General features: G+C 47.2%; 1 protein-coding gene across 1 annotated transcript in view; it reads left to right on the forward strand.

The window, feature by feature from the left end:
* Positions 1-12,621, forward strand: part of LOC311231825 (interferon-induced protein 44-like) — a gene marked incomplete at its 3' end in the record, with an annotated part of 41,703 nt that overhangs the window by 959 nt on the left and 28,123 nt on the right. The window contains exons 2-3 of the mRNA XM_084318447.1: positions 199-241; positions 997-1,192. Of these exons, the coding sequence (XP_084174573.1) occupies positions 199-241; positions 997-1,192 (239 nt within the window). The remainder of the gene's footprint in view (positions 1-198; positions 242-996; positions 1,193-12,621) is intronic.

The raw sequence follows: 12,621 nt of genomic DNA on the forward strand, positions 1-12,621 counted from the left end.
ATTAGCATCCTTTGAGATCCAACAACTTGCACAGACGAACATTAACCTAATAATGCTGATATAAGTATTTTTTTGTGGGGACATTTCTTTAGCAGCCTACTGTTTGGCCAGTGTTTGGGGAAGGGGAGGGCAGTATGATTATTACTTTAAAATCACCTTGTTGAAATGGTTGATTATTCATGAACTTTAACCCAACAGAAAGCATGGGAACGCCATGGAGAACCATTCTCTGGGAACCTGAGTAAGCTTTTAAAATTATAGATCAAAATTAAATAAATATGTGTTCAGATTCAGATTACTTTATTCACCATATTGCAGTACAAATGGAACGTGATTTGACGATTGCAGTGCATGCGTTTCACAATTTAGAACAATACAACAGTAAATAAATAATTGTAAGTAAAGTGCAAGACAGGACAGAACAGTGAGACAACAATAAGACTGTAAAAAGTGCAGTGGTAGGGGACATGGAAACAGTACACAGTGTTGTGATGCTATGTAGAAATTATACTGCAGCATTTAATCTAGTAATCAGTACATTTATAGAGGCTTTGCAGTAAAGTTCTATTTCTTTCAAAATTACTGCCTGTAATGATTGATAACCACTTTTGAAAGAACATGCCTAACTTGGTAGAGGAGGTAAAACATTGAAAAAGCAGCCTCTTTGGTATTGCTTTTTTGGTATTACAATTTGTGTTTATGTATTTCTATGTATTTCTCATTATATCAACACACAGAAACCATTGTCTCCCCCATCATCACACTCCTATGCAGAAAGTTGGACATACAGGTCGTAGAGGCAGCTCGAACACTACAACAGAGAATAAACTGGCTCATACAGAACCAAGCATTTCACCGTAAAAGGATGTGTATTTTATTGTGACAATTAATAAACAAACTTGGACCAAAATGTTTATGTCTTGAGGTTTGAAACGGTCTATATTCTACATGCTGTAATGTGCTCAACCGGTTGGTTGTTTCCTCTCGCTCCCTCAGGACGAAGAAGGAGCTGATGAAGAGCATTGAGCTCTATAAGTCTGCCATCGCCTCCGTGTCCCAGCTCCGGGTTCTGCTCATTGGACCCGTGGGGGTGGGGAAGTCCAGCTTCTTCAACTCCATCAAATCCATATTCAGTGGCCATGTTACCAGCCAGGCCATAGCTGGCAGCTCTGGCACCAGTCTCACCACTATGGTATGTTGGTTCTGCTCACTAACTTCTTTCTATAAAAAAAAAACCCTGTTTAGCTACTTTTCTTCTGCTCATTCATCAACTTGTACAACGTGTACATTATTGTATGGGGCCCTGACTTCAAAGTCACGAGCAACAAAGCATAACTATAACATTCAGAAGTCATTCTTCAGAAGGGAAATGCAATAATTATAAAAATGTTTCCGTGCCTTAGCTCTGCCCATTCCTCAACTATTCTATCGATGAAGAAATATTTCAGCAAGTCTCTTAATTCCATCAATATTGTGCTCTCAGGACAGTATTAGGAGTGTGATTGTCACCCAAGGCTAATAAATGTAGGCTAAGTCACCAGTCAGCCATCCAATGGGAGATGGGGGTATGGTGCATGCTCAGATTGCACTGGTTGAGTGAACAGGATCAAATTGGTGAAAACTGCGGCCAAATTCTGTCATACTCCAATGTTTGATGGAATATGACGAGTGACATCTCCTCGATTTTACCCTCCTTGTCAACAACCAGGAAATATTGTCACATTGAAGTTGATAAATCAGCCATTTTTGTTTAATATGTCAAGTCTTTCGTTTTGGGAGAGAGCTAGGAGGGGGCGCTTTATTTATACAACAAAGGGGTGATAGCATGCGGGTTAAGCGATCATTATATGATATTCTGTACCCGCAAAAAGCTAAAACAAAAGGCCGGCTGTCACAAAACAGTCACATCTAGGGACCTCAGAACCTACTCTAGCGAGGCCTTTAACCTTGAACTGGAGAGCCTGGACTGGTCAGATGAGCTCAGTGGTACACTAGTTGAAGAAACATGGCTAGGATTCAAAACCAAATTCACAACCATACTTAACAACATGGCCCCCCTAAGAAGAACCACCAGGGTTAAAAATTGCGCTGAGCCATGGATGCACTCTGAAATACTGACCGCTATGAAATCCAGAGACAAAAAATGCTCTGAACTTCATAAAAGTCAGTCAAAGCTTGCCAAAAGCACAAATGGATATCTCTAAGCCCACCAGTGGAGGTTTCTCTATGACAACACGTGAAACACAAATTCACTCATAATTCATAATTATTATTAATTTACATATATATATATACATTTATTTTATTTATATATATATAAAAAAATTATTTTTTTAATTATTATTATTTTATATTTTTTTATTATAAAAGTTTTCCTCTGTAAAAAAAATGCCAGTGAATTTTTTCTTTTAAAAAAATGGCCAAAATTGACAGCTCTGAGCAGGCCTGCACTGCAGTAATGACTGCAGTAATTATTCGTGAAGAAAACTTCACAGGTGTGACCCAATGCTATATAAATAATAAATAACAGCCAATCGAAATAGGCTATTAACTTCGTCTAAGCACGGTCTGTGCAGTTAAACTCTTGCCATTGAATGGAGGATTGAATGATTGACAGCCCTTGCCATCCAATACATGGAGGTTGAATATGATTGGCAGCCTTGCAAATCCAATCAGAGATTGCTGCATTGCAAAGTCAAAACGGGTCCATCTGCAGGTTAGGTTTAGCTCTGGCCAATCTCAAGTTTCTCAAGTTTCTTTATTAGTTGTCATACAGAAGTACAGAATACTTTTATACAAAATGTAACAGAAATAAGCATTTTGTATAAAAGTATTCTGTACTTCTGTATGACAACTAATAAAGAAACTTGAGATTGGCCAGAGCTAAACCTAACCTCCGACCCTGCAGATGGACCCATTTTGACTGTTTGAAAGAGCAAGGAAGTAGTTTAGTTGTTGTTTAGTAGAAGTAAGCTGTACAGCTATAACAAGTAAAGTCAGGCTAAATTAAACTTTGCGCCAACATTAGGACCGAAGTATAAACCAGCAACTGAGCAACATGAAGAAGTGGACTTATGCATCTGGATCAGAAAAAACTTTGTGGATGAAAAAGTAAGTAGGCTAGTGTTTGTAAAAGCTTGTATGCTAACAGTAGCTAGCCAGCTTAGCCTACATCTGTAAGGTTTGGTTCTTTCCCCACCACGGGCTTCTTGAAGTACTGTGATGATTGGTCCGCTGCTCACTTACTCGCTCTGTTCCTTTAAGCCTACTCGCTCTTTTCCATTTGTTTTCTGTTAATCATTTCTTTCCCCTATTCACACGCTTCTTCCCAGAGACGTCGTTGATTGGTTCTCCCCCGTCCACACGCTTATCAATCACATCCCTCAGCTGTCACTGCTTGTCAATTAAGCATTCCCGTATTATTTATACCCCGTTTCCCCATTCAAGTTTGGTTGGATCGTTTTGATATTTCTGTTGCATTCGCCGTTCCTGCTGCCTGCTGTTGTTTCCCTGTGCTTTGCCTCCAGGATATTCAAGAAGCATTCCTCTTGGACACCCTTTCCCCGTGGCGACGCGCTCGCTCCGTTCTGTTCCAACGCTCTTTACGCACAACGCCTGGGTGAGTTTTTAATGACTGTCTTTGATCTAATTCCGTTTTTCGTGTGTTTTTATAACACTGAAGATTTCCAGCTTTTTATCAGACAGTAACTCACCCAGCGTTTAGCCTTTTTTGGATTGTTTCATTGGGATAATATTTTGGCCTAACATCTCCCACTGTGTGTTTACACACCGAAGATATTATCACATTGGACTTGTATTTTGGGACTTCGCTCACAGTGTTTATTTTGCACCGAAGATATCTATCACTTGGGATTGTGTTTGGAACGTTACTCACAGTGTTTATTTACACCGAAGATTCAGTCACTTGGATAACTCTGTTTTCGGGTACAAGTCACCTCTCCTGTTCACCTGCTCTGTTCCACCTGCACTCTGAGTTAACTCGCTCCCTCTCTCTCTCTCGGTCCCGCAACCACCTCAGAGATTCTGCCGAGAGAAGTCTGCAGAGCGGCTCTGACGTCAGCGGCTGCTTCCCCTGACTACCATCCCGGGAGAAGCTGCAGAGCAGCAACATTCATCCTTGCTTGTATTCCAGTCTTTGTTTGAACTCTTCCAAGTCTGTGCTGTTTATTTTAGTCTTAATAAACAAGCCCTTGTTTTTGGCAACTCTGAATCCTACTCTCTTGTGTCGTTGCGTTTGGGGTCGGTGTCAAACCATAACATTACGATCCAACCAATATGACGACCCCAGCCGACACAGAGAGAGTCGTCACCTTGGGCATCGAGGGGGTGGTAAGGCGTGCCCTACGCTTCCATCGCGCTCCAGGCAATGTACCGGTTCATCGTCTCTTTGTCCCCAACTCAGTCCGGTCCCGGGTCCTCCAGTGGGGCCATACCAGCCGGTTCGCCTGCCACCCGGGCGTTCATCGCACGTTCTCCTTCCTGGCTCGTCGATTCTGGTGGCCCACCATGAGGAGCGACGTCAAGGAGTTCGTACTGGCCTGCGCGGTCTGCGCCCGCAAGAGAGTCAGCACAGCAGCGGCAGTCCAGTTAGAGTCAGCCAGGGAACACAGCCTACAGCTAGATGTGGCTGCGGCAGCTGTACTGGAACTCAGGGAGCAGGTCCAGCTTATTCAAGGGTCCCTGGCCGCTCTGGCAGGACAACAATCTGGTATTCTCGTTCAGCTTCACACGCTGTGCGACACCGTTAACGCTTTACTTCCCTCACTTCCTTCAGGAGCATTCCCCGCAGCCCCAGCAGTTCCCACGCTTCCCGATCCCGCACCTCGGGAACCCCGTCTCTCCGTCCCACGGCTGTTCGACAGCAATCCCGAGGAGTGTGCCACATTCATCATGCAATGTGAGTTGGTTTTCCGTCATCAACCAAGTCGATTCACTTCTAGAGGGGCCCAAGTGGCCTATATGACAAACTTGCTTTCAGGCCGGGCTGCCCAGTGGGTCACTTCCTCCTGGGCAATGGATGCAGATTTTGTTTTCTCCTATCCAGACTTCGTGGCTGAGCTCCGCAGGGTGTTCCACCATCCAGCCCGTGGTCTGGACCCTGGAGCCCGGTTGGGTACCTTCCGACAGGGGAGCGGCGGGGTAACAGACTACGTCCTGGAGTTTCGACTGGCGGCGGTGGAGAGTGGTTGGAGCGACCCAGCACTTCGCCTAACCTTCATGAGGGGGCTCAGTGACGCAGTCAAGGACCAGCTCGCGACCCGGGAGGAGCCTAACTCCCTCGAGGACCTGTTCAGCCTCGCCATTCGCATCGACGGACGCCTCCAGGAGAGAAGACGTGAGAGAACCCGACGGGGACCCCCAGACGTACCCCCCGAGGACCACGACCTCGAGGAGGATTTCAGTACCCCAGACGTACCCCCCGAGGACCACGACCTCGAGGAGGTTTTCAGTACCCCAGACGTACCCCCCGAGTACCACGACCTCGAGGGGGTTTTCAGGGAGTCCAGGGCTCAGGTCTTTCCGCCTCGCCGGCCTTACGACTGTGCCATCGACCTCCGCTCAGGGGCTCCCTTTCCCGGCGGCCGCCTCTACAGTGCTGACCGCCCTGCCCCCTCCGTGACTGGTGGGTTTGTTCCCTCCCGAGCCGTGACCGAGGAGGAACCCATGCAGCTGGGACGCAACCGCCTTAGCCCGGCCGAACGGGAGTCCAGGCTCTTCTCCGGCCGTTGCCTCTACTGTGGCCGGGATGGACACCGTGTCTCCAATTGCCGTGCCCGGCCAAGAGGACCAGGCTCGCCGGGACCCCGGGAGATCCTGGTGAGCCGTCTTTCCTGTTCCCCCACCCGTGCACCACCCAACCGTCTGGCGGACGTCACCCTAGCCTGGGCGGACCAGCGGGCGACGGTGGGTGCACTCATGGACTCTGGTGCTGATGGGAGTTTCATGGACGTTGGGTTTGCCACCCGGGCCAACATTCCACTTGAGGACCTCGAGAGGCCCTTGGAGGTCTTCGCAATGGGTCATCGCCGCCTGGCTGACGTCACTCAACGCACCTGTCCAGTCCTTCTCACCGTTGCTGGTGACCACGTTGAGAGGCTCCAGTTTTTCGTCACCAGCTCTCCTCTTGTCCCTGTGGTCCTGGGCAGGCCCTGGCTCGCGCTGCACGAGCCCCACATCGCCTGGTCCTCCGGTACCATCAAGGGGTGGAGCCCCTCCTGTCGTGCCCGGTGTCTTCGGGTGCCGTCCAGCCCCCTCACCGGGTCCCAGTCCCCGTCTCCGGCCCCCCTTGCCGGTTCTCTGTCCCTGTGCCCGGCCTCCGCTGTCGGGCCCCAGTCCCCGTGCCCGGCCTCCGCTGTCGGGTCCCAGTCCCCGTGCCCGGCCTCCGCTGTCGGGTCCCAGTCCCCGTCTCCGGCCTCCCTCGCCGGTCCTCTGTCCACGTCTCCGGTCCCCCTCTCCGAGCCTCTGTCTTTGTCCCCCTCTCCAGTGCCCCTGATCGCCGGCTTCCTTGGGTCCCGTCCGGGCAGGCCGGGGCCGAGTGGGTCGCCGGGTGGCTCCCGTGGAGGGGGGGGTACTGTAAGGTTTGGTTCTTTCCCCACCACGGGCTTCTTGAAGTACTGTGATGATTGGTCCGCTGCTCACTTACTCGCTCTGTTCCTTTAAGCCTACTCGCTCTTTTCCATTTGTTTTCTGTTAATCATTTCTTTTCCCTATTCACACGCTTCTTCCCAGAGACGTCGTTGATTGGTTCTCCCCCGTCCACACGCTTATCAATCACATCCCTCAGCTGTCACTGCTTGTCAATTAAGCATTCCCGTATTATTTATACCCCGTTTCCCCATTCAAGTTTGGTTGGATTGTTTTGATATTTCTGTTGCATTCGCCGTTCCTGCTGCCTGCTGTTGTTTCCCTGTGCTTTGCCTCCAGGATATTCAAGAAGCATTCCTCTTGGACACCCTTTCCCCGTGGCGACGCGCTCGCTCCGTTCTGTTCCAACGCTCTTTACGCACAACGCCTGGGTGAGTTTTTTATGACTGTCTTTGATCCAATTCCGTTTTTCGTGTGTTTTTATAACACTGAAGATTTCCAGCTTTTTATCAGACAGTCACTCACCCAGCGTTTAGCCTTTTTTGGATTGTTTCATTGGGATAATATTTTGGCCTAACATCTCCCACTGTGTGTTTACACACCGAAGATATTATCACATTGGACTTGTATTTTGGGACTTCGCTCACAGTGTTTATTTTGCACCGAAGATATCTATCACTTGGGATTGTGTTTGGAACGTTACTCACAGTGTTTATTTACACCGAAGATTCAGTCACTTGGATAACTCTGTTTTCGGGTACAAGTCACCTCTCCTGTTCACCTGCTCTGTTCCACCTGCACTCTGAGTTAACTCGCTCCCTCTCTCTCTCTCGGTCCCGCAACCACCTCGGAGATTCTGCCGAGAGAAGTCTGCAGAGCGGCTCTGACGTCAGCGTCTGCTTCCCCTGACTACCATCCCGGGAGAAGCTGCAGAGCAGCAACATTCATCCTTGCTTGTATTCCAGTCTTTGTTTGAACTCTTCCAAGTCTGTGCTGTTTATTTTAGTCTTAATAAACAAGCCCTTGTTTTTGGCAACTCTGAATCCTACTCTCTTGTGTCGTTGCGTTTGGGGTCGGTGTCAAACCATAACAACATCACAATGATAATCACCAAGCTAACTTACTGTACACACTGTAGGGCTGGGCAATTAATCAAAACAGAATCGCGATATCGATTCATAGACCTATGCAATCTCATTTCTAAGTTATGACTATTTTTTTTTATTAAATTTTTTTTTATTAATTTTTTTTTTTTTTTTAACTTTTTAAATTATTTTATCTGGGTTGAACATGATTTGTGGAACTCCCTCTGGTGTTGTGGTCGTGGTATTCACTGACCTTTGGGAAGTATTTCGACATGCACATGGGTATCTTAGTGGTGTAGTGTATCTTGTAGACCAGGCCCATTGCAAGTTGCTGTACTCTGTCGTCTACTCTAAGCCATCCTAGGTTGTCAAAGTGGGCAGGGGTGAGGTGGGTTTTAGGAGTAAGGTCAAGCAGTAGTCTGACCAGTTTGTTTTGTGATGTTTGTAATCTTGTTTTTAGTGCCTTTGAGGTGCTTTGGTACCATGAGGTGCAAGCATAGTCGTAGTACCCTTGAATGAGTGCTCCTGTTAGAGTCTTCAAGGTATTCTTGTTTACCAGAGAGGAGATCCGGTACAGGAATCTAGTTCGTTGGTTGACTTAGTTTTATTACATTGGATCCCATTTTGTCACAGGAATGATTTGCCTCTATAGGATGGAACCCAGGTAGGGAATTTCATCTTTCCTTTTAAGATAAGATAAGATATTCCTTTATTGATCCCCTTGGGGAAATTCAGGCATCATAGCAGCATGGGGGAAGGGGGGGGGGGGGTACAGGTAGTGAAAACAACACAAGCAGTGTAAACAAATAGGGGGGGGGGGTACAGGTAGTGAAAACAACACAAGCAGTGTAAACAAATAGGTAAATATAATTTACTATCTAACTAACTGAAATAAACTGTTGTGGAGCCTGATGGCCACTGGTATGAAGGACTGTCCGAGGCGGTTAGTTGAGTGTCGGGGGGGTATGAGTCTGTGGCTTCCTTGTCACCTTCACCTAATATGTTTTGATCTGGTCAGGTGCGCTGTCACCTAAAATCTTTTGATCTGATCAGGTGCGCTGTCACTTAATATGTTTTGATCTGGTCAGGTGGGCTGTCACCTAATATGATTTCATCTGGTCAGGTGCGCTGTCACTTAATATGTTTTGATCTGGTCAGGTGGGCTGTCACCTAATATGATTTCATCTGGTCAGGTGCGCTGTCACCTAATATGATTTCATCTGGTCAGGTGCGCTGTCACCTAATGTTAATATGTTTTCATCTGTGTCCACTGACCACTGACACACAGTGGGGGATGTTTTAAAAATATAATTTAATATATAATATAATATAATAATTTGTGCTTCACCTAAAAATTTGGTCAGCAGCCTCCACTGAAGCCCACATGGTAGAACTCAAAATACAAAGAAACGGACTAAGAAACGATGTAAACACCAAAATAAATGTCATCAATGACAAAACTGAGGAAAACAAAAACAAACCCTGTGAACATTGTAAATTACTCAACAACTAACTAGGCTGCAGCAAAAAACTAAAAAGCAGATTTACAAACATAAACATAAAGACAGAAAACATCCTCATCACAGACAAGCTGGATGTGGCCAAATACATTTTCTTCACAAACATAGCCACAACACTGGTTAATAAACTACCCTCCCACTCAGGGCATTTTGGGGTAAGATAAGAGATAAGATATTCCTTTATTGATCCCCTTGGGGAAATTCAGGCATCATAGCAGCATGGGGGGGAGGGGGGGAGGGGTACAGGTAGTAAAACAACACAGTATACAGGTAGTAAAAGACAGCACAGGCAGTGTAAACAATTTGATCAATATGGTCAATATAATTTACTATCTGACTAGCTGAGGAATATTCACATTATTCACAGTGTCACATGAGGTGCAGTATGCAAGAGGTAGTGTTATAATAATTTACTATCTACTGAGTATACATTAATCAAAGTACCAGGGTAGTCTACTTTGTCCCCCTTGGGTTCCTATAAGTCCCAGGTCAATGTCTGGTAGCAGTCGCTGTCGCTGCCCCCTGTTGTGGGGCCTGGAGGCTGCTAGTCGCTGCCCACTGTTGTGGAGCCTGATGGCCGCTGGTATGAAGGACTGTCCGAGGCGGTTAGTTGAGTGTCGGGGGGGGGATGAGTCTGTGGCTGAACGAGCTTCTCATCTTGACTAGCTCGTCGTAGAGGGGGTGGTAGGGGTTCTCCATGATGGCATCCAGCTTCCTTATCATCCCCCTCTCTACCATCACCTCAAGTCTAGGTAGCTCGACTCCCACCACAGAGCTAGCCTTCCTCACCAGCTTGTTGAGCTTGTTGGTGTCCCTTGAGTTGATGTAGCCTCCCCAGCATGCCACAGCATAGAAGAGGATGCTGGCCACAACAGACTGGTAAAAAGACTGCAGCAGTTTGTTGCACACATTGAAGGACCTGAGTCTCCTCAGGAAGAACAGCCTGCTCTGTCCCTTCCTGTAGAGGGCCTCTGTGTTGTCCGACCAGTCCAGTTTATTGTTCAGGTGTACCCCAAGGAACTTGTATGAGTCCACCATCTCCACATCCACCCCTCGGATGGAGATGGGAATCGGGGGGGGCCTCTTCTTGCCCCTCCGGAAGTCCACCACCAGCTCCTTGGTCTTACTGGTGTTGAGTTGGAGGTGGTTGCTGTCGCTCCACCCCACGAAGCTCTCCACCAGGGCTCTGTACTCCTCCTCATCATCGTCGGTGATGTAGCTTACGATGGAGGAGTCGTCTGAGAACTTCTGCAGGTGGCACCCGCTGGAGTTGCGGCAGAAGTCTGAGGTGTAGAGGGTGAAGAGGAAGGGTGAAGGAAGGTGAAGGAAGGTAGAACACATCATAGCCTACTACAAGAACCTAGGGGTCCGCAAAGACGACTTCAAACTGGAAATGGTAAAACTGAGCGCCCTCCAACCTAACAAGGCCACTGGCCATGACAATATCCCATCCAAATTCCTCAGAGATTCAGCAGCCGCCATAACCCCAGTCATCACACACATAATAAACCTCTCCATAAAACAGGGACACGTCCCCAAAGACTTCAAAATTGCGAGAGTGACCCCCCCTGCACAAAAAAGGCACCAAATTAGACCCAGGCAACTACCGCCCTGTTTCTATTCTTACCTCCATCTTGAAAGTCATGGGAAAAAATAGTCTACGAACAGGTCGAAAAGTACCTTGCGGAAAGAAATCTAATCTACTACGGTAATTCCAATCTGCCCCCTCCTAGTGAGCTGTGGTGTTGGGCTGAGCGCAAACGTTTGAACGTTCGGACCTTCGTTCATTACGTTGGCATTAACTCATTCAGCGCCGGGGGTTAGCCATGGCCCTGTGGTCGCATTGCCACGCTTTAAAATATAGGACTGAGTCACCTTGTTTGTAGAGCTATAACTATATTCTATATTATAGCTATGGATACAATACTATGGCCCATTTGACATCACCTATCTATCGTTCAATATGTGAGAAAGAATGAATTTTTCCATCCATACGTTCCCGTGTTATACCGTGGTCAATATAAGTATGGTTTTAGAGCGGTCTAGGGTAATTCATGAAATCCTGAGTTAAAGCCCTATACGTCGATTCCACTATAGACGTTGCCATTTCTTGCCTGTATACGCTATTATCCCGAAATCAAATCTACATCATAGCTATTATGTTCCATCATGAATGCATGAAAGGGGGGGTGGGTTTTTCTGATTATCTGATTGTCAGTAATGGCATTCGCATTGAACACAAAAATGGTTATCAGCCCGATAGGTATGAAAGCATTGCAGGATCAAGCAAACATTTACGTCAAATCGCCCTTACCTGTGACAGGGAGTATTCCAAAAATAATATTCAAATTGTTTGGTCGCCATCTGGTATATCCAATTTGGTCGACGGCATAATCCACCACAACATATGGATCGGCAATATTTGTTGCGCTTCGATGGAACCGGCAGAGCGGCTGCCCTCGCCCGACAAGGAAACATGAAACCGGAGACCTGTGGCCGTCCCACAGAGAAAGATACAAGGGTATGAAGGGTGCTCGATACCGCCGTCTAGCGTGATGCGGCCGGTATTGCACTTTTACATTCTCATGATGACTCCCCATGTTAACCCCGATCTGTGTGCCTGTAATGAATAGAAATATTGAATAAAAGAAATAACGATCAAATAACGTATATACGTGGTTGGCTTTCAACGGTTGTCGGACAAACCCGTTTATAATCGTTATTGGCAGCCATTGAGTTAAAGGGGACATGCATTGCTATTCCTTGCACTATTTGGGCAACTTTACACAATTCCTGTGAGTCTATGGATGACATCTGTTTATATTTCTAATCAAGTACTCAAAAGCATCATTTTTCAGCCTCAGGATTTCAGGCTGTTATTGGATGGACTCCGCCCATAAGCGATTTGAGTGACAGTCACCCACACAGCATCATACATGAGTGAGAGAGAGAGAGAGACCCCCCAGACACACAACGCAGTCAAGTTTGCGTGTAAATGCTCCGACAAGGGAGAGAGAGAGAGGAGAGATGCGTCCCTGACACAACACGCAGTCAAGTTTGCGTGTAAATGCTCCGACGAGGGAGAGATGCGTCCCCGACACACACGCAGTCAAGTTTGTGTGTAAATGCTCCGACGAGGGAGAGGGAGAGAGGAGAGATGCGTCCCCGACACACACGCAGTCAAGTTTGTGTGTAAATGCTCCGACGAGGGAGAGGGAGAGAGGAGAGATGCGTCCCCGACACACACGCAGTCAAGTTTGTATGTAAATGCTCCGACGAGGGAGAGGGAGAGAGGAGAGATGCGTCCCCGACACACACGCAGTCAAGTTTGTGTGTAAATGCAAGGGAGAGAGATGGATCACACACATTTCTGCACGCGGTCCCACCGGTCCCTCTCTATCTCTTTCTCT

This window comes from Notolepis coatsorum, assembly GCF_963971535.1.
Source record: "Notolepis coatsorum genome assembly, chromosome: 7".
Taxonomy (NCBI): domain Eukaryota; kingdom Metazoa; phylum Chordata; class Actinopteri; order Aulopiformes; family Paralepididae; genus Notolepis; species Notolepis coatsorum.